At 46.2% G+C, this 19,326-nt stretch overlaps 1 protein-coding gene across 3 annotated transcripts in view; it reads left to right on the top strand.

Annotated features, from left to right (window-relative positions):
• The window catches only part of ODF2 (outer dense fiber of sperm tails 2), a 31,656-nt gene that overhangs the window by 10,630 nt on the left and 1,700 nt on the right, over positions 1-19,326 (top strand). For all 3 annotated transcript variants that reach the window (XM_087704587.1, XM_087704589.1, XM_087704588.1), the window contains 13 exons: positions 1,696-1,827; positions 2,751-2,825; positions 4,267-4,338; positions 4,465-4,581; positions 6,972-7,157; positions 8,159-8,268; positions 9,277-9,412; positions 11,486-11,596; positions 13,616-13,720; positions 14,396-14,554; positions 15,590-15,690; positions 16,991-17,153; positions 18,033-18,158. In XM_087704587.1, coding sequence (XP_087560713.1) covers positions 1,696-1,827; positions 2,751-2,825; positions 4,267-4,338; positions 4,465-4,581; positions 6,972-7,157; positions 8,159-8,268; positions 9,277-9,412; positions 11,486-11,596; positions 13,616-13,720; positions 14,396-14,554; positions 15,590-15,690; positions 16,991-17,153; positions 18,033-18,158 — 1,593 coding nt within the window. The remainder of the gene's footprint in view (positions 1-1,695; positions 1,828-2,750; positions 2,826-4,266; positions 4,339-4,464; positions 4,582-6,971; positions 7,158-8,158; positions 8,269-9,276; positions 9,413-11,485; positions 11,597-13,615; positions 13,721-14,395; positions 14,555-15,589; positions 15,691-16,990; positions 17,154-18,032; positions 18,159-19,326) is intronic.

Below are 19,326 nucleotides of genomic sequence, written 5' to 3'. Positions count from 1 at the left end.
TCATTTAGTGACCGTTCAAAGTTACGACCACACTGAAAAAAAGGGACTCGGGACCGTTTTTCACATTTACTGCCTTTGCAGTCGCCCCCAGCCACACGATTAGAACTCAAGGCGCTTGGCAGCTGGTTCGTGCTTACGACCATCGCTGTGTCCCAAGGTCATGCCATCACTTTTTGCAACCAGCAAAGTCAGTGGGGAAGCCAAGATTCACTTAACGACCATGTTGTCAACAGGAGCGGTTCGCTTAACAATGATGGCAAGAGGGGGTCATAAAACGGGGCAAAACTCACTTAACCAATGTCTCGCTTAACAGCAGAAATGCTGGGCTCCATTGCAGCCGTAAGCCGAGTGAATTGCGTAGAATCTGGCTTTCCTTGTCACTGGGAAGGTCACAAATGACAATCGTGTGAATCCGAGGTGGGGCAACCAATATAAATGGACGGTTGCCAAGCACCCACATTTGAATCCCATTGTTGTGGCCTGTCGGCTGCTGGCCCTTCCAGCAGCCGAATCAAAGTAGGGGAAGGCGTGGGAGTCAGGGTCAGCATCAAGGCAACCTGAGAGCTCCAAGGGGGAAGAGGAAATGGAGCTGCAGACAGAGAGAGACGGAGCCTGGGCCGTCGTCAGCTCTCAGATGGAGAGTCAACAGCCCCCAGGTCTGGAGGTGGCTGACGAGGAAGAGGAAGAACCGCTGGGTCCAGTGCCTGATGCACAGGAAGTAGAGGAGAGGAGAACAGTGGAAATCTATGAGCCGGTCCTCAGGACGGAAGAGCCACTGCTGCTAGCAAAGCCCCACCCTAGCTCTAGGGATGAAAGGCAGGGGGCGGATGTTGTAGAAAAGACAGGACACACAAGCCAGCTCTTCAGAGAAGGAAATGTTTATTGCGCAGGTTCAGAATAAATGGCCTGAACCCTGAGTGAAAGTCAGGAAATTCCTTATATAGTTTATCGCTTTCAGCTAAAGCCATCTGTTAGTTTTGGAAACACCCCTCAAGATTTGCCCTTGAGTTACAGAAAGTATGTCTACAGGATGTCACAATACATGGGTCAGCTAACGGACATGCATAGCATGTATTTTGAGGAACTAACAATATGTGTCTACCAAACAGATTAACAGCCAAGCCAGCAGATGGGCTAAAATAGATATTTTGCCTCAGCATGTACAGACTTCCTTCTAACCCGTTTCTAACCGCACTATGTCTTAAAAGCAAACCTTGCAATTTTTATATGAACAGTTAAAGCTTAATATCATAAAACCCTGGTTTGGTTCAGGCTTGAGGCCTACTTTGGTTCAGCCTGCCACCTTACGGAGATGGATAGATATGGCAAACAACTATTCATCTCCCGGCCGGCCAGACTTGTTAGCCTGCAAGAGAAACATTTTTAGCGGGGCTGCCGGCGTTCCTATTAAAGGAATCTTTTCAGTTCACTTCAGAGGGATTGCGGAGCTGGGTCAGAACACCCATGCCCTGGGGATTCTGCAGTATTCATAAGTGCAAGAACTGGTCGTCGGTCCCTTTTTCTCAGGGTGAATCTCAATCCCTTTGAATGGTTGCTAAACGAACAATTGCACTTGTGTTTGCGGGAGCCCTTAGGAGAGACGTCCCTTTGACTGTGGGTCATGTGATCGTGTCAGATACAAAGAAGGCATTTAACATGTTTCTCTTCGTCTTCTTCACGTGGCGCCTTCCGCAGGAGAAGAACATGACAGTTTCGGACATCAATACCCTGACTAGGCAGAAAGAGTTGTTGTTGCAGAAGCTGAGCACTTTCGAAGACACCAACCGCACTCTTCGAGACTTGCTCAGAGAGCAGCACAACCGGGAGGTGAGTGAGCATCTTTTGAGAAGATCCTGCTCCGGCAATTCCTCAGCCCCAGCCAGGCCCAGCCTCTCGTCGTCAGGTTTCCAAAAGGTGCCCTGATGATTTCAGAAAAATCAACATTTCAACTTCCGTTTGTCTGCCCGGTGACTGAGTTATTTTAGTGTCTTTAGCCACGCCTCCTAGGCTTGACAATCCCCGTTTCTCAACTCAGTCAAGCCCATCAGGTGTGACTTTGACACTCTCCTCAATTCTTGAGCAGAGAAACAGAAATTATACTTAGCTTGGATTCTTCAAACAGCAGCAGCTTTTCAAGATCCCCCAAGAGAAATCTATAGCATCCCACCTTCTAAGGCATTTACGACATCTATCCCACCCCGATACTCAACCCAGAAGGGTGGTGAAGTTTGGCAGGGAACTTTAAATGGGATGTAAATTAGGAGGGATGCGATGGCAGGAGGCTGTGAGTTCGATCCTACGGAGAGGCAGATATTTCTCTCTGGGGACACTGAGAAGATATATCTGTCTAATAAAACTCTGCATTGGCAACAGGAAAGGCGTCGGGCCAGTAAAACACACTGCTAGCTGCGTTCAGTTGCCCAGACTCCACCCCCGCAAGGGTTTATGGGGTCGTTAAACAATGATAATGATGATTAAGGTGGTGTAAATTACTTTACAGGGGTACATTTTGTGGAGAGGCGCTGGGCCGTAAGATTTTGCCCTCACCAATTTGTACGTCTTCATTGCAAGGGTTTGCATTTTCATGGCTGAGAGGCATCAGTGCCCCTCAACTAAGGAGTTTGAAGGTTTTTCAAGGAGCAACGTAAAAACCTCTCCAAACTAGAAGGCCCAAGAAGAAGCTCTACTTTTTCTATGCATCATTCTGGATTATCTGATCTGAATTTTGCTGTTTTACTCCTCTTTCACAGAAGGATGCGCAAAAGTTGACAGAGCAGCAAGCTACCCTGATGAAAAGGCTAACTGACTCCGATACAGAGAAGGCGGTAAATATACATACATAGTAAATTTACTATATACGTATGTATACACAAACACACACACACACACACACACACACACACACACACATACTGTAAATATATAGAATCAAGATCACATGGAGTCCCAGCTGACAACCATTTAAATAGGAGCCAGCCGTGTGCAGCAGCTGCCAAAAAAGCCAACACAGTTCTAGGCTGCATCAACAGAGGGATAGAATCAAGATCACGTGAAGGGTTAATACCACTTTATAAGGCCTTGGGAAGGCCACACTTGGAATATTTGCATCCAGTTTTGGTCGCCACGATGTAAAAAAGATGTTGAGACTCTAGAAAGAGTGCAGAGAAGAGCAACAAAGAGGATTAAAGGACTGGCAACTAAAACATGAAGAACAGTTGCAGGAACTGGGCATGGTTAGTTTAATGAAAAGAAGGACCAGGGGAGACATGATAGCAGTCTTCCAATATCTCAGGGGTTGCCACAAAGAAGAGGGAGTCAAGCTATTCTCCAAAGCACCTGAGGGCAATGGGTGGAAATTAATCAAGGAGAGAAGCAACTTAGAACTGAGGAGAAACTTCCTGACAGTTAGAACAATTAATCAGTGGAACAGAAATTGCTTCCAGAAGTTGTGAATGCCCCAATACTGGAAGTCTTTAAGAAGATGTTGGATAGCCATTTGTCTGAATCGGTATAGGGTCTCCTGCTTGAGCAGGGGGTTGGACTAGAAGATCTCCAAGGGCCCTTCCGACTCTGTTAATTGTGTTACATTACTCAAATGTTGAGTTTCCTTGCTAACGTACCAATAACACTTCAGTTAGAACTTTCTTTTTATTATTATTATTATACAATTGTATCACAGCGGCCAGTTGTTTCGCCGGATTTGGCATTGGTTACTAGTCGGGCCCAACCCAGGGGCCTAGGACGTCGTAACGTATTTTCGTAATGCGTGCAGATCCAAGCAGTGCGCCTTTTTGCATTTGACTGATGGTGATTTTGTCAATTTTTAACTGTTTTAAATGTAATTCCAGTGCTTTTGGAATAGCACCCAGTGGGCCAATTACCACTGGAATTATCACTGCTGGTTTGTGCCATAGTCATTGAATTTCGATTATTATTATTATTATTATTATTATTATTATTATTATTATTATTATTATTATTATTTTAAATTGGGAGTGGCAGGTGGTGGTTTAGGCCCAGAGGGAAATCCCCCTCCATACCTGATCTGGTCGAAATAATCTGCTTAAAATTCGTAGGTTTTTTTTTCAGTCGGCTTTTGCAAGGCAGGTAACCTGCATTTTCAATAGTTACGTTCTCACACAGCAAACTACCTGTCACTACCTGACACCTGCATTTTCTGAGTCCCCTCCTGTGTATAAATTATCTTGGATACTCTTGTTTCATTCTGCCTGCAATTTTACCTCTCTTTTTTTTTTGATTCTGCAGCAATTAATCAAGAAACTACAAGATAAAGAGAAGGAAGTGGATGATTTACAGATTCAGATACAGACTGAAAAGGTACGTTCTCCCTGTGTGGGGTGTGTAGAGAGGGGGATTGAGTAATGCAAAGGAGGGTTTTTGTGTGCTTGTGCCGGTGACTTTTCACGCATTCTTTGCTTCCTGCATGTCATTTTTGCCTTCTAGGATCAAGCCAAGACGGCCGCTGAACTCTCAAAGTCTATGGAAGCCGTCAGGGGTCATTTACAAGCCCAGCTGCGGAATAAGGAAGCCGAGAATCACCGCCTGGGTATCCAGATCCGGGTACGGCGCCTTGTCCTTTTTTGGAAAGCAGGGAGCCGGTGACACCAGTGTAACAAGTTATGGAGAGCCTCCCTGGACTGGGTCACCTCGAGCATCAGAGCAGAGGTGTCCAACTAGGGGTGGGATTGAAAAACGTTAGCAAACGGTTCTCTGCCCGATTTGCTGGGTGGTTTTCACCCTCCCCAGGCTCTGGTGGCTTTTGTCGAGCCTCTGGGAGGGCAAAAATGGCCTCCTGTGGGCTCCGGAGGCCAAAAACAGGCCCGTTTTTGGACTTCCGGTACTCCCAATAGGCCCTCCTCAGGCTCCAGAGGCTTTCCCGAGCTTGTTTCCAGACTTCCAGGAGGCTCGCTTTTCACCCTCCCAGAGCCTCCACTCAGGCCCTGCACTTACCTGATAAACAAGCCACGTGGAGACTCTGGGGAGGGGTGGGCGGGGCCAGCCTGTCCTTGCAACAACCAGTTCAGCAAACTGGATGCAAAATTAACTTCCGGTTCGCCCGAACCTGTGCAAACTCGCTGAATCCCACCTCCGTGTCTTACCGTTCTGGACTTCAACTCCCAGCATTCCCTAGCCAGCCAGGAATACTGGGAGTTGAAGTCCCTCTTAAGGTGTTATTTGACGTCATAAAGGCAACGTTGAAGTCATAAAGGCCACAAAGTCTTGAGGCGCTCTCTGGATTGTTAGCTTGCTCGACCTTTGGAGAGGTTTTCACTTAGGAGGATTATGGAAAAGTCATCCTTTGTGTGCGTTCAGGCTGCTGCATGAGTAGGCCAACTACCAGTCTTTGAGTAGATTGCAATTTTGGGGAGATTTTGGGGGAAGTGATGGATACAATTACAGAACAATTGGGATCGGGAGTAGCCTTCCAGTAAGATAAGAAGGTCTTACCTCATGGTTGAATTGGGATCCATCTCCAATTGCTACCTAGGAATAACCTCCCGCATCTGGTTTCTCTCTCTCTCTCTTGGTCATCTTCTCCAACTTTCTCCTCTTCTGGAAGAAGACCGGCTTCCCCAAGAAATGGTGGCTTTTACAGGGCATATATTTGACCCCTCTTGCTATTAAGAACTGTGTCCCCTGTGTCTCTCAAAGCATGTTTGCCAGACAGGCTTAACTGCAGGAAGTAAAAAAGTTTCTTAGTGTTAAGGAGACAATTCCAGAGCAACGTCAGTGGCTTTGTAGCTGTGTCTGCTGTATAGGACTACCTTCTTACCGCTGCACCATAGAGAGTATTTTAACTTACTGCACCTGTGTCTGGTTGGCCAATTGCACAGGGACAGATAGATAAGCAAAAGATAAGGAAATAAGAAGGTTAGAAACTATGAAAAAGTGAAACATATTAGGAGGGGAAACAGCATAAAGAGAATTATACCGATTTGAAACGGCTATTAGAAGGAACACAAAAGTTCCAATGTGTCGTGTAAATGAAGTCTTTATGTCTTAAGTTTTGAAAAAAAAAATTTTTTTTAAGAAAATTCAAAACATCCTTAAAGATCCATCTCATCCTGGGCACCTTTTTTTTTTATGAACTATTACCATCTGACAGCGGTACAGGACAATAAAAACATGGACAAATAGGCTGAAGAACAGCTTCTATCCCAGAGCAGTAACTATATTGAATTCTACGTGTTAGGTAAGCTCCCCGTTGGGAGAGCGAGTACGTTCAGAGAAGCGTAGTTAGAGTTGTGTTGAAGAACACACAAACCAGCATAGAGAGACACTGCAGTTTAAATAGACTTTTACTTTCGTGGAAATAGAGGTATCAGAATCCATCAAACAGTCCATGTCATACACGGATAAGACAGTCATCAATGTCTTTCAGTTAAGGGATAATCCAAATAACATAGTCCAGTGTCATATAATCAGTTCAGAACTCAAAGTTTGCTAGCAGTTGCAAAACTTACAATAGCTCACAGCACTCAGATCAGATCAGCCCAGCATTTAACAAACAGAGCTAACAGTCATTCTGGCTCCCTCTTATGGCCAATTGAGGAAAAACAGCACCCAATCACATTTTACAGTATGCTTTAAAGAAACAGGTATAGCATTGTTACATGGTTTATATATTGCCAACCCAACCATTAGAATTATATTCCTAACACTACGGTATAGTGCAATATTAATGCAATCTCAGGGGTTTTCAATTTCAATTGTATAGAATGCAAAGGAAGTGTGCTTGTGTTTTATTTTTATAATTATAACGTACACTGAAGACGGCATTTCATTTCGTTGTACGAGGCGCAATGACAATAAAGTAAACTTAACTAACGAGACAGCTTCTTGCCTTTCTGCTTCCTCTGCTTTGAGGGCCTGAAGTGCTCAATATCCCGTCGGGCATCCTGATGTCTTCCCTCTCTGTCTGCCTTCCTTCCCTCCCTCCCTCTCTCCAGAATCTGGAGCGGGTAGCAGCTCAGCACAAGGCCGAAGTGGAGAACATCATGGAACAGTTGAAGGAGCTGAAGGCCAAAGGAGATCGGGACAAAGAAGCCCTGAAGAAAGCCATCAAGGCTCAGAAGGAGCGAGCTGAGCGAGCTGAGGAGTTTGCCGATCAACTGAATGTCCAGTTAGCTGAAAAGGTGACTGCTGGGCTGCAGCTGGGAAAGGGCCTCCTGAAGCCACCTGGAAAAGGGGCATTTATTGAGACGTGATTCAGGTTTAGGGCAATAGAAGAAGAAGGGCTGTCTAGTCAAATGGTATTTAATAGCCTTGAAGGTATCTGAAGATACTTTGAAGCTCTCTGAAGATATCTTGAAGGTACCTAATGATATCTTGAAAGTACCTGGAGATACTTTGAAGGTCTCTGAAGATACTTTGAAGGTCTCTGAAGATATCTTGAAGGTATCTAATACCTTGAAAGTACCTGGAGATACTTTGAAGGTCTCTGAAGATATCTTGAAGACATCTAATGATACCTTTAAAGTATCTATTGATACCTTGAAGATACTTTGAAGGTATCTGAAAATATCTAATGATACCTTGAAGATATCTAGTGATACCTTGATACTTTGAAGGACTCTGAAGATATCTTGAAGGTATCTAATACCTTGAAAGTATCTGAAGATACTTGGAAGGTCTTTGAAGATACCTTGAAGATATCTAATGATACTTGGAAGGTCTCTGAAGATACTTTGAAGGTCTCTGAAGATAGCAGTTAAACTTATATACCGCTTCATAGGGCTTTCAGCCCTCTCTAAGCGGTTTACAGAGTCAGCATATTGCCCCCAACAACAATCCGGGTCCTCATTTTACCCACCTCGGAAGGATGAAAGGCTGAGTCAACCCTGAGCCGGTGAGATTTGAACAGCCGAACTGCAGAACTGCATCTAATGATACCTTGAAGGTATCTGAAGATACCTTGAAAGTATCTGAAAGCAGTTGGCCTCGAGGCATCTTTGATGCTTCCCAAAATTAAACTTCTTTCAGGAGTTCTCTGGCTTCCATCTTCTTCCTTCCACTGCTTCTTTCTTCCTCTCCTGTATCATTTCCCTGTCCTAGATTAAGGGGGGCTTAGCATGGCCACAACTGAGCTCTCAAGCCCAGCCTTGTCTTTCCCTATGTCTCCCGCCTTACTTGGTAGGACGCCTACGTGGCTGAAGCATTGTCCACCCTAGAATCCTGGCGGAATCGCTACAACCAAGTTGTGAAAGACAAAAGTGACCTCGAGGTGGAGATTGTGATGCTGAACAGGTGAGAGCCGCGAGGGGGGAGGGGCAGCAGAGGAACAGGCCTCTTGCGGTAACCACAGACATCTCAGCTTGATCCCCGCAGCGCCAATCTCAGCCAATGAAATTGGCCTCTCTGGCTGTGAGGTTTGTGAAGGACGGGGTCTTCTCAACAGCAGCCCCAACCTCTTGGAACAGGACACCTGTTGAATAGGACACCTGAGTGGGGTGCCCCCTTTGGATGAATGCCAATTCAATACCCTGTTTCCTCAGAAATCCCCCCCCCCCCCGGATAATAATCCCAGTCGGGCTTTTGAGCGCGTCTGCTAAAATAAGCCCTCCCCAAAAATATTGCAACACAGCAGCAGCCATGAGGTGACCACGCTCACTGCCTCCCGCACCTCAGAAAATAAGACCTCCCCGAAAATAAGGCCAAGTGCTTATTTCACGATTGAAAGAAAATAAGTACCCTGTCTTATTTTCGGGGAAACACACAGTACATTTAGTTGCATTCAGCTCAGGTTAAATTCATTAGTAAAGCAGCTATTGAGTTAGCAACTAAAATATTGTGCTGTGAGTCAGCGTCGTTTCTGCAGCTCCGTTGATTTAATGAGGCCCAGATTGATTCTGTTGGCTTATTGAATCGGAATTATAATCCATTCTCGGGGTTGTTGTTTTGAGCCAGAAAAGCAGCTCGTAAACCTGACAATACAAGACAATACAATAGCAGAGTTGGAAGGGACCTTGGAGATCTTCTAGTCCAACCCCCTGCCTAGGCAGGAAACCCTGTAGCGTTTCAGACAGATAGCTATCCAACATCATCTTAAAGACTTCCAGTGTTGGAGCATTCACAACTTCCGGAGGCAAGCTTACGAGTGCAAAGAGATAGCAAGAAAGCGAGATGGGTTCATTCCCCCTTATCGCTCTGAACGGTGGGAAGCCTTCCACGCCCTGAGAAATTCTGTGTTGCGTCGCAAGGCCGCCGCTTGCTTCCCTCATCAGTAACGCTTGATTCTCCTTCCTTGTGGGGCAGCCGGATTTCCGAACTATTGGAACAGCAGAACGCCATGGAAGAGAAAATGCGGGAAGACCGAGATATTTTGGTGGATAAACTGCACAAGCAGGTCACCGAAAGCACGGCTGTCAAACTGGAGAACGAGAGACTGAAGGTGAGTAGGGGGAGGACGAAGGCAAGAGCTTTGGGAAAGAAATTTTATATCGACAATTGGCAGCTTAAGGAAAATTTATATAAAGTGTCCTATAGGTGGCATTTACCCCACTGGCAAGGTTAGCAAAGATGTTTAAAAATATGTCAGCCGAATGTTGGTAATTCGCCATATTTTTCGGAATATAAGACGCACCAAGGTTTTGAGGAGGCAAATTTTTAAAAAAGGTTTTTGCACTCTGCAAACCTCCCAAAAATGGCCCTTATCCCCCCCCCCCCCCAAGGGTATCCATAGCCTTTAGGAGGCTTATAGATTGCTCTGGGGGGCAAAATTGAGCAAAAAACGGGCCATTTTTTCCTCATTTCTATCCTTCCCAGCCCCCAAGAGCTCTCTGAAAGCCTCCTAAAAGCTATGCACGGCCATTTTGGTGAAGGGAGCGGGGTTTTGGGAGGACCAAAATGCTGTATTCAGTGTATAAGACGCACCAAGATTTTCAGCCTCTTATACTCCAAAAAATACGGTAACCAGACACCTGAGACGTATAATCGATCGTATGTAGTGGACATGTGAAAAAGCAAAGAAATAATTGGACAAAAATACATACATGGTTGGAGAAAATGTTAAAACAACACATGGATTGTAAGCCAGAAATAGTTTTGTTAGGCACGATACATGAAAAAGTATGGTAAAAGGGAAACTATATTTAAAGCTTTGACAGCAGCAAGAATTCTCTATGCACAATATTAGAAAAATGAGGAAAGGCCCACAGATGGCGATGTAATAAAAAAAATAGATTGTGCAGAAATGGATAGATTGACATTAAGAATATCAAAATGTGTTTGTGTGTGTTCCAGCGTAACTCTGGAACGCCTTGAGCGATTTCAACCAAACTTGGCACACAGATGACTTAACTCTCTGGAGAAAAATACTGTGGGGTTAAGACACCCCTAAAGCCCCTTGGGGTGTGTGTGTTCTGTTAAGATGCAGCCTGTTGTCCCGTAAAATGGCTTTACTGTACAGCGCAGCGGAGTTGCCATGGTAACAGCTTCACAGTACTCCACAAGGGGGCTCCCTCTGGTAAGGGGGGAAATCTAACATTAGAAATTACGTTTGGTCCGGACATTCCCCCCCATAAATAAATATCTGGGCAACGCCGAGCTATCAGCTAGTTAAAAAGAAAAAGGACAGTGTTTTCGAACATGGGACTGGTTTTAGAAATGGTTGGATGGTAGCGGCAGAGAGAGGAGTGGGAAGAATATTATTGTTTAAAAACAAACTGATTCAGACAATACACTGTTCATTAAGCACTTGTGTATGTTATGTAATGAAAATATAGATTGTTAAAGGGAGAAAGAAGGAATGCAAGCGCAGAATTGGACTTCGATTGCTTGTGTCATCACAAAAGCATCAACTCTTACTGGCTGGACCCAGTTTTTCTCCCAGAGGATCTGTCCCTAGTCTGCTTTTTTAAATTTCACTGGAACCGGCCGAGATGCTTCTTCGCAGTCTACCAAAATCGGGGAAATCTCATTTATACTTAAACCAGGGGTCAGCAACCCGCAGCTCTGGAGCTGCGTGTGGCCCTTTCACCCCCCTGTTGTGACTTCCTGTCGCTCAAAATATTTCACCGCAATCGTGTGACACCCTCCGGCACATGATTTATTGAGCTTTTCAATCCCCGGTAGGCCAACCATGAATAAATTCAAGAAAAGAAAAGTTTTAGAAAGAAAAAAAGAACATTTAATTCAACTACATATGTTGGTTTTGTAGCCGCTCAGGAAATAGTCAGGTTTTGTGGCTCCTGGTGTTTTCTTTCCCGTGGGAAACGGGCCCAAATGGCTCTTTGAGGGTTTAAGATCTGTGGCCCTGATCGATCTGAACAATTACAGGGGAGCTGGCAGAAGAACAAGTCGTGTTTGTCCTTTTCAGGATTGACACATGTCGATGTCGAGGTGACTAAAGCCGATCCTGGCTTGCTTAGCCTGGATAGCAAGAGAATCCCCTTTATCCAGAGTAAACCTAATTAGGGGATCCTCCATCCTGAATAAACCGGGTTCTTTTGTGGTCCCCTTTCAGGCTAGCATGATTCCAGTGGAGGAGCGGCTGAACCAGGCTCAGCAGGAAGTGTCGAAGTTGAAGGCTTCCCTCAAGAACTACGAAGGCCTGATTGAGACCTACAAGAATCAGGTAGAGGGCTTCACCTTTTTGGACAACCCGTTTCCTCCTCCAGAAGTCGTATTGTCGATCTGGGCCTGGGACAGAATTGAGCGCTCTTTGCTATTCAGGTTTTCTCACATGCCACATGATGCTCTTTCATTCTGGACTTTTGTTGATAGTCCATATCCAGAACCTGCTTGTGTGATTAAACAGAACTGTCCCATCCTCCAAATTTCCTGGGTTCAAGAAATAGCAGCTCCTGGGTTTTTTTTTAAGATAGTTTCTACCAGGGTCAATCCCCCAAGCCTCTATTGTGGCCGGCCAGCAGAGCTGGCAGCAGATTTGGGACAGTGAGGAGGTTGGGGAGGAAGATGGGCCAGTCCTGGAGTCTGGGGAAGGTTCTGATGAGGGCTCTGTGCTCGAGGCAGAGAGGGGACCAGGGCCATTTGCCAGTTATCAGCTTCCTTCAGAGTCTAGACATCAGTGAGGCGGAAGAACAGCTGGAGCCTGTTCCCAGTGTGCGCATGAGCAGAGTTGCCAGACGAAGGGAACAACTAAAGAACAGGGGCCGACTTGGGAGTACGGCCACAGGTGGACGATGAATGGCTCCTCCCAGAGGAAATAAAAGAGGAGCGAAAGGGGAGTGGAGTTTGCAGGAGATAATTAGTTCACTTAATTGGTTTATGACTCTGAGACTCCTTGCCAAGTTCTGCCGAGATCGGCCTGGCAGCTCTCCAAGCCAGATAAGGTCTGTGGCCGTAAATCCTCCCTCAAAAGATTTTGCTGGATGTGAATGAGCAGAATTCACAGTCAATTAATAAAAGGATTTTTGTTTTTTGGGGGGGACGAGGAGTTTGCTTCGTGCTCTTGGGAAGCCTCGGTCAGAACAGCCTCAAATAGAAAAGAATTCCCAGCTGTAGGAACCCCATAGTCATAGAGAAAGGTTCTGAGGTCCTAGTTTCATCCTGGCATCTCCCAAGAATTTCCATGATTTGGATCTGGAAGGTGGAGGGAATGACATGACATCTCAACCTCTGTGGTCCACAGACCCCTTGGGGAGGCTGTGATGTCATCGCAGGGGTTCCATGAAGGCTTGAAGAAATGTTAACGATTTAAATCTGGAATTAAGCCTAGGAGGTCCATGGCCTCAAAAGGTATTTAAAGGTTAAGGCTAAGTTTAAGAAAAGGTTAAGCCATTATTGGGCTTCTGGAAATGCTGGACTGCCGCGCCCATCATCCTGTCTGTCCCTACACTGCCATCCCATGAATTGATGGGATTTATAGGTGGATATAGTTGAATTAGGGGACTGGAGGCTCAAACATATGAAGAACGGTTGCAGGAACTGGGTATGTCTAGTTTAATGAAAAGATGGACTAGCCGAGACATGATAGCAGTCTTCCAATGTCTCAGGGGTTGCCACAAAGAGAGTCAAGCTATTCTCCAAGGCACCTGAGGGTAGAACAAGAAGCAATGTGTGGAAACTAATCAAGGAAAGAAGCAACTTAGAACTAAGGAGAAATTTCCTGATGGTTAGAACAATTAATCAGTGGAACAACTTGCCTCCAGAAGTTGTGAATGCTCCTACACTGGAAGTTTTTAAGAAGATGTTGGATAACCATTTGTCTGAAGTGGTGGAGGGTTTCCTGCCTGAGCAGGGGATTGCAAGAAGACCTTCAAGGTCCCTTCCAACTCTGCTATTCTATATTCTATTCGATCCCATCCTATTCCTTATTCTTTATTCTATTTTCTGTTCTATTATTTTTTTCTATTCTATTCTTATTTTTTCATGTTCTACTCTATTCTATTCTTCTTATTCTTTCTTGTTCTATTCCATTCTTATTCTTTCTTGTTCTATTCCATTCTTATTCTTTCTTGTTCTGTTCTATTCTATTCTAATATACCCTGAGTACTCCAGGTTGACTTATCTAAAGCCCAATTGATGCTGATGCTAAGCAAGTATTAGTCTTGACTAAATTCATCATGGAGGTTCCGGATTTATTGTCTCTTTTTCCCCTCTTGTTCTTAACTTCTTGTTTCTTTTATCCAAGGTGGTGAAAACTCGAATGGAAGCCGATGAGGTGACAGTGAAATTGGAACTCTGCGACAAAGAGAACAAAGCACTGAAGGAAGAAATGGCCAAAGAGATTGAAAATGCAAGTATCTGGTCCTTGCCTTGAAACTCTCACTTCCTCATTTTTTGTAAAGGGCTGAACTGGAAGCCCGCATTGCATTTGTTCCCTTTCGAATGGCTGTCTCTGAATGGCCGGCTTCTCTAATTCTTTTCGGCCTCCTTTTTCCCATTGTTCTAAGCTGGACACGGCCACCGACAGTTAGCTCGGACTGTAGTTAATGTGCTCGATCAGAAGACTCTGGAATACGATACCCGTTGGGGTTAGAAGTGTGGTTCCCCCAACATCTAGAACAGGGATGTCAAACTTGATTTCATTGAGGATCACATCAGGGTTGTGTTTGACCTCAGGGGGGTCGTGGCCAGGGTGGGCATAACCAGCTCGACGCCACTCGTGTCAGGGGCAGCTCTGATGTCCCAAGTGCTCTGCCAGCGAAAACGGGCTCCCGAGCTCCGTTTTCAGCTGCGACTGCCTCCTGCAACCCTCTGCCAGTGAAAACGGAGCCCTCCCAAGCTCCATTTTCACTGGCAGAGACATCACAGGCTGGTCCTTTGCTGTTTCCAGGATGGCCCCCACAGGCCAGATCTAAGCACCCCATGGATCTGACCCCTGGCCCTTGAGCTTGACACTCCTGATCTAGAGTGCTGAGAGGTTAGATGCTCCGCTCTTCACTCACGTCGTTCTTCCTTCTGCCCGCAGGCTCGCAAGCAGTTCCAGAGCCAAGTGGCCGAGCTGGAGAAACTTCCTGAGATCCTGAAGATAACCGAGACCAAGTTGGCTGAGTGTCAGGAGCAGCTTAAGAGTTATGAGAAGAAAAATATGGATCTGTCTGCCATGATCACAGACCTCCGTCAGCGGGTAAGGGATTGGCAGAAGCCTCCCACGCGAACCTCCAGCCGGGGACCAAAATGAGCTTCTAAGCATCAGGAATGTGCAATCTTTGTCTCTTGTCTCTTTTTGAAATGATTAAAACAGCTGCACGGCAGAATAAACAGATCCATGGCATTAACTGTCTTTCATTTGTGTTGTGCTGTCTCCATTTAAGCTGTGTAGAATTGCCTCTTTGGGCCACTGTCCCTCTCTGCTTGTCTTCCTTAACCCGATGGTCAGAACGCTTCCCTCTGTGTGCTTCGCTTTGCTTGCAGGTAGCCAGCAGATCCCTGGGGGAGGGGAGGGGCATGGAGAGGAGAAGCTTTTTCACGCCGGATCAAACCAATGTCTGAAAAGGCCACCGAAAGGGTTGAATTATTTCGGACAGGGGGATGCAGTTTACTGCCTGGTTTTGGAGGGGTTTTATACGATTCATTGGTTCTTCCCAGGGGTTATGTTCAGCATTTCACCCTAGTACCAACAGTGCAGCTGAAAGAGCCAATGCAATGGTGGAATGTTACCTCCGATCTTATGCGAAGATGCTCGCCTCCCACTCGGGTGATTGGAAGTTCAGTCCTAGGTAGCAGCAGATCTTTCTCTCTCCTAGGGCGCAAAGAAATAAAAAAATCTGTGAACTCCCCATGGTGTCAGGAAGGGCATCCAGCCAGTAAACGCTCATATATATATTCCTGTTTTGTAATCCTTCTTCAGATAGTCATCACTATTCAGAGAAGTTATCTGTGGTGGTTTAAAGTTGGGATAAACATTATCACGATCAAAAGCTTCTTCTTCCTGTTCCATGCATGCCAGAAACAGATCCCAGCACTCAGATCCCATTGGCTATATTTCTACCAAATCTGCTCTCTTTTCCTACACCTTTGCACTCCAGCTTGTTTTATTGCCTTGGCTGCTTTCTGTTTCCAAAACAAGTTGGCATCCGTAGAAAAGAGCAGCATCCGTGCCCTAAATTCTCCGTGTTTTCTTCTTTCTCCCTCCTTTTTCTTTTAAATCCTTCCTTTTTAGATCGAGCTGCAGGGGGACAAGATGGAATTGACCAGAGAAAAGTATCAGTCGGCCCAGGAAGAGAACAAGCAGCTGGCTCTCAAATTGGAGGAGATGGAGAGGTTAGGAGATGTGGGACGATACTCAAGGGTGGAGGAAGACATGGCAATGTTGGTTTAACTGGCATTTCTTAGAAAATTCTGAGATCTTGACTAAAGTGCCCCTTTAACACAGTGATGGCTAACCTTTTTGGTCCGTGTGAACCCCCCCAAATGCAATGTGATGCTCCCCCCCTCCCCGTGCATGCACCCCGCTTCCTGCACATGCGCCCCGCTGCCACATGCCGCCCTTCATTTTGGCTTCCAGGTTGCTGCAGGAACCCTTCCAGGCCCAAATCAGGGTGTGGAGGGACGCGCCCACGTGTGTGAACCCCCCAAAATGCAATACGAGTGCCTCCAGCACATGCCCCATATGTGCGCGCATCCCCACATGCGCAGCAGAGACCCAAAGACCAGCTGGCCGTCGGGAGGCACCTGCGCATAGGTGTCGCCATCGCAGCATTTGGTATCGATTTAATTACTGGGATCGAAAATCAAATGTCCTAAGGATCCATCAAAACCATCTCTTTGGTTTAATTCAGGGGTCTCCGAACTTGACAACTTTAAAACATCTGGACTACAACTCCCAGAATTCCTCAGCCTCCGTCTGACTGAGGAATTCTGGGAGTAGAAAAGTCCACACGTCTTTAAAAGTTGCCAAGTTTGGAGTAAAAGAAAACGGCTGTCAACTTCCGTGTTGACATTCCACGCATACTGAGCTGGATCTCAGATTACAGTAGCTGGTTTGAGATGGGTGTACTTATTGGGTAATGTGATTCATGACACAGAGTGAGGGGAAGAAAGGAAGAGGGGCAAAGTTCAGAAGCAGATATACACGACAAAAGAAATGTCTGTAAAGTTTTGCAATGATGACATAACTAATTCTGAGTAGAGTAAGGGCACCTCTCAACCCGTAACTAAGAGTCGGGGCGACTTGGATGGAGCTGAGCGTTTACTGCGAGTGTCATGGTGGCCTAGCGGTGAAGCAAATTGCCTCCCGTTGGGAAGGTTGAGAGTTCAATCCTAGGTAGCGGCAGATGTCTCTCTCTCTCTCTCTGGGTGCAAAGAAAAAATACGTCTGCTCCGAATTCAGCGTGGCGTCATGAAGGGCATTCAGCCAGTAAACGCTCAGCTCTATCCAAGTCGCCCCGACTCTACCCCGCATTAGTTACAAGTTGAGAGCTGCCGTGACTCTACCCTGAATTAGTTACGGCATCGTTGAGAAACTTTACAAACGCATTGCTCATCTACCAATGATCGTGTTGGTGGCCTTATTTCAAAGGGGGCACAGCTTGCCTGTAAATCCCGTTTGATTGCACTTTAGGAAACTCGAAGCGACAAGTGGGCAGAACGTAGAATTCCTCCAGATCATCGCAAAGAGGGAAGAGTCTATCCACCAGGCCCAGCTCCGGCTAGAAGAGAAGACCAGGGAGTGTGGGTCCTTGGCACGCCAGCTAGAAATGTCCTTTGATGACACCAAGAAACAGGTTGGTCCCTCCTTGGGGGTTGGGTGGGAGAGCTGGGTCTTCTCCCAAGTATTGTGGCCCGCCAGCAGATCGGGCAGCAGAGTCGGGCAGTGAGGAGGTTGGGGAGGAAGATGGGCCAGTCCTGGAGTCTGGGGAAGGCTCTGATGAGGGCTCTGTGTCGGAGGCAGAGAGGGGGCCAGAGCCATCTGACAGTTATCAGCTGAGTCAGACACCAGTGGGGCAGAAGAACAGCTGGAGCCTGTTCCCAGTGTGCGCATACGCAGAGCTGCCAGACAAAGGGAACAACTAAAGAACAGGGGTTGACTTGGGAGTAAGGCCACAGGTGGATGGTAAATGGCCCCTCTCAGAGGACATAAAAGAGGAGCTAAAGGGGAGTGGAGTTTGCAGGACACAATCAGTTCGCTTAATTGGTTCGTGACTCTCTGAGAGTCTTTGCCAAGTTCTGCAGAGATCAGCCTGACAGCTCTCCAAGCCAGATAAGGTCTGTGACCGTAAATCCTCCCTTGAAAGACTTTGCTGGATGTGAATGAGCAGAATTCAGAGTCAATTAATAAAAAGGGGTTTTTTTTCGGGACAAGGAGTTTGCTTCTTGTCCCTGGGAAGTCACTTGAAGAGCCAGTTGTAGGAGACTTAACAAGGAGAAGATTGTGGTGATAACTCCCATCACATCTTCCTTCCAGAAAACTCTGGAGCCTTCCTTAGCTTGGATCCTCCCGACGGTAATGTTGGTCTTAGAGAAAAACCCAACCACTCTTAAGATCGATCATAATTAAGCGAGGATCCCCATTTGAAGATCAAAAGGGACCAGGCTGCCCTCCTTCCTGGGATGGAGATGGATTGGCCCTTGCTTTACCCTAATGGCTCTCTTTCTGCCTTCAGTTGGAGCAAACAAGGGATCGTGCGGCAGTAAGAGAGAGGATGGCCCAGTCAAAGATGCTGGATCTGGAAACCGAGCTGAGCAAGATGAAGACTGAGCTGAACCAGCTGCGACGCAATAAAGATGACGTAAGGAGCCTTCAACAATAGACCTCCCCCATGTTAGGAAGCCTAGACAGGCCCTTTTTATGCGGGGAAGACATATAGGTTCAATGGTGGCCTCCACAAGTGCTGGCTCTTCTATCTTGGAGCAGGGAGTTTGAGGTCTTCAACACGTTCTCCACTTGAGTGGCGTGGTGGCCCTAGAGGGGGAGCTCTCGCCTCACCACCAGGAGGCCTGTGAGTTTGAACCCAGGCAGAGGCAGATGTTTCTCTCTCTGGAAACAATGAGGATATACCTCCCGAACAAAACTTCCAAACTTCAGCACCTTGCAAGAGATGGCGGGGTCTTTAAAAGGCAGCTGGTGGTTTGTGCAGCTTGCAACTTTGCAGGAGGTGCAAGGAGTAGCACAGCCCTCGCTGGCGGGAACGAAGTAATAGTGCTGTTGCAGCAACGGGGTGGCAGCGCAGGCGGGCTGAAGCAATGGGTGGCGGTAATCCATGGCTCTTTCGTCCCCCTGCTGCGACACAGGGCGCAGCCTGGAGACACACAACTTCCTCTCCACCCCAAGACACTGCTTGGCCCGTGAGATGAGAGAGAAAAGAGAAGAGAAAAGAGAGATAGAAAGAGATGAGAGAGAGAGAGAAATGAGAGAAAAAGAGAAAGATGAGAGAGAAAGAAATGAGAGTGAAATGAGAGAGAAAGATGAGAGATGAGAGAAAAAGAAAGATGAGAGAGAGAAATGAGAAAGAGATGAGAGAGAAGAGAGAAAGATGAGAGAGGGAGAAAAAAGAGAAAAGGAGAGAAAGATGAGAGAGAAAAAGATGAGAGGGAAAGAAATGAGAGAGAGATGAGAGAAAAAGAGAAAGATGAGAAAGAGAAAGAAATGAGAGTGAAATGAGAGAGAAAGATGAGAGATGAGAGAAAAAGAAAGATGAGAGAGAAAAAGAGAAAGATGAGAGAGAGAAATGAGAAAGAGATGAGAGAGAAGAGAGAAAGAGATGAGAGAGGGAGAAAAAGGAGAGAAAAGGAGAGAAAGATGAGAGAAAAAGATGAGAGGGAAAGAAATGAGAGAGAGGTGATAGAAAAAGAGAAAGGTGAGAGAAATGAGAGAGAAAGAGATGAGAGAGAAAAAGAGAGAAAGATGAGAGAGGGAGAAAAATGATAGAAAAAGAGAAAAAGATGAAAGAAAAAGAA

This window comes from Thamnophis sirtalis, unplaced genomic scaffold, assembly GCF_051295495.1.
Source record: "Thamnophis sirtalis isolate CommonGarterSnake01/CBP01778 unplaced genomic scaffold, rThaSir2_p1.2 scaffold_2, whole genome shotgun sequence".
Taxonomy (NCBI): domain Eukaryota; kingdom Metazoa; phylum Chordata; class Lepidosauria; order Squamata; family Natricidae; genus Thamnophis; species Thamnophis sirtalis.
Note: the sequence above shows the minus strand (reverse complement) of the source record. Positions and strands in the feature narration are given on the sequence as shown.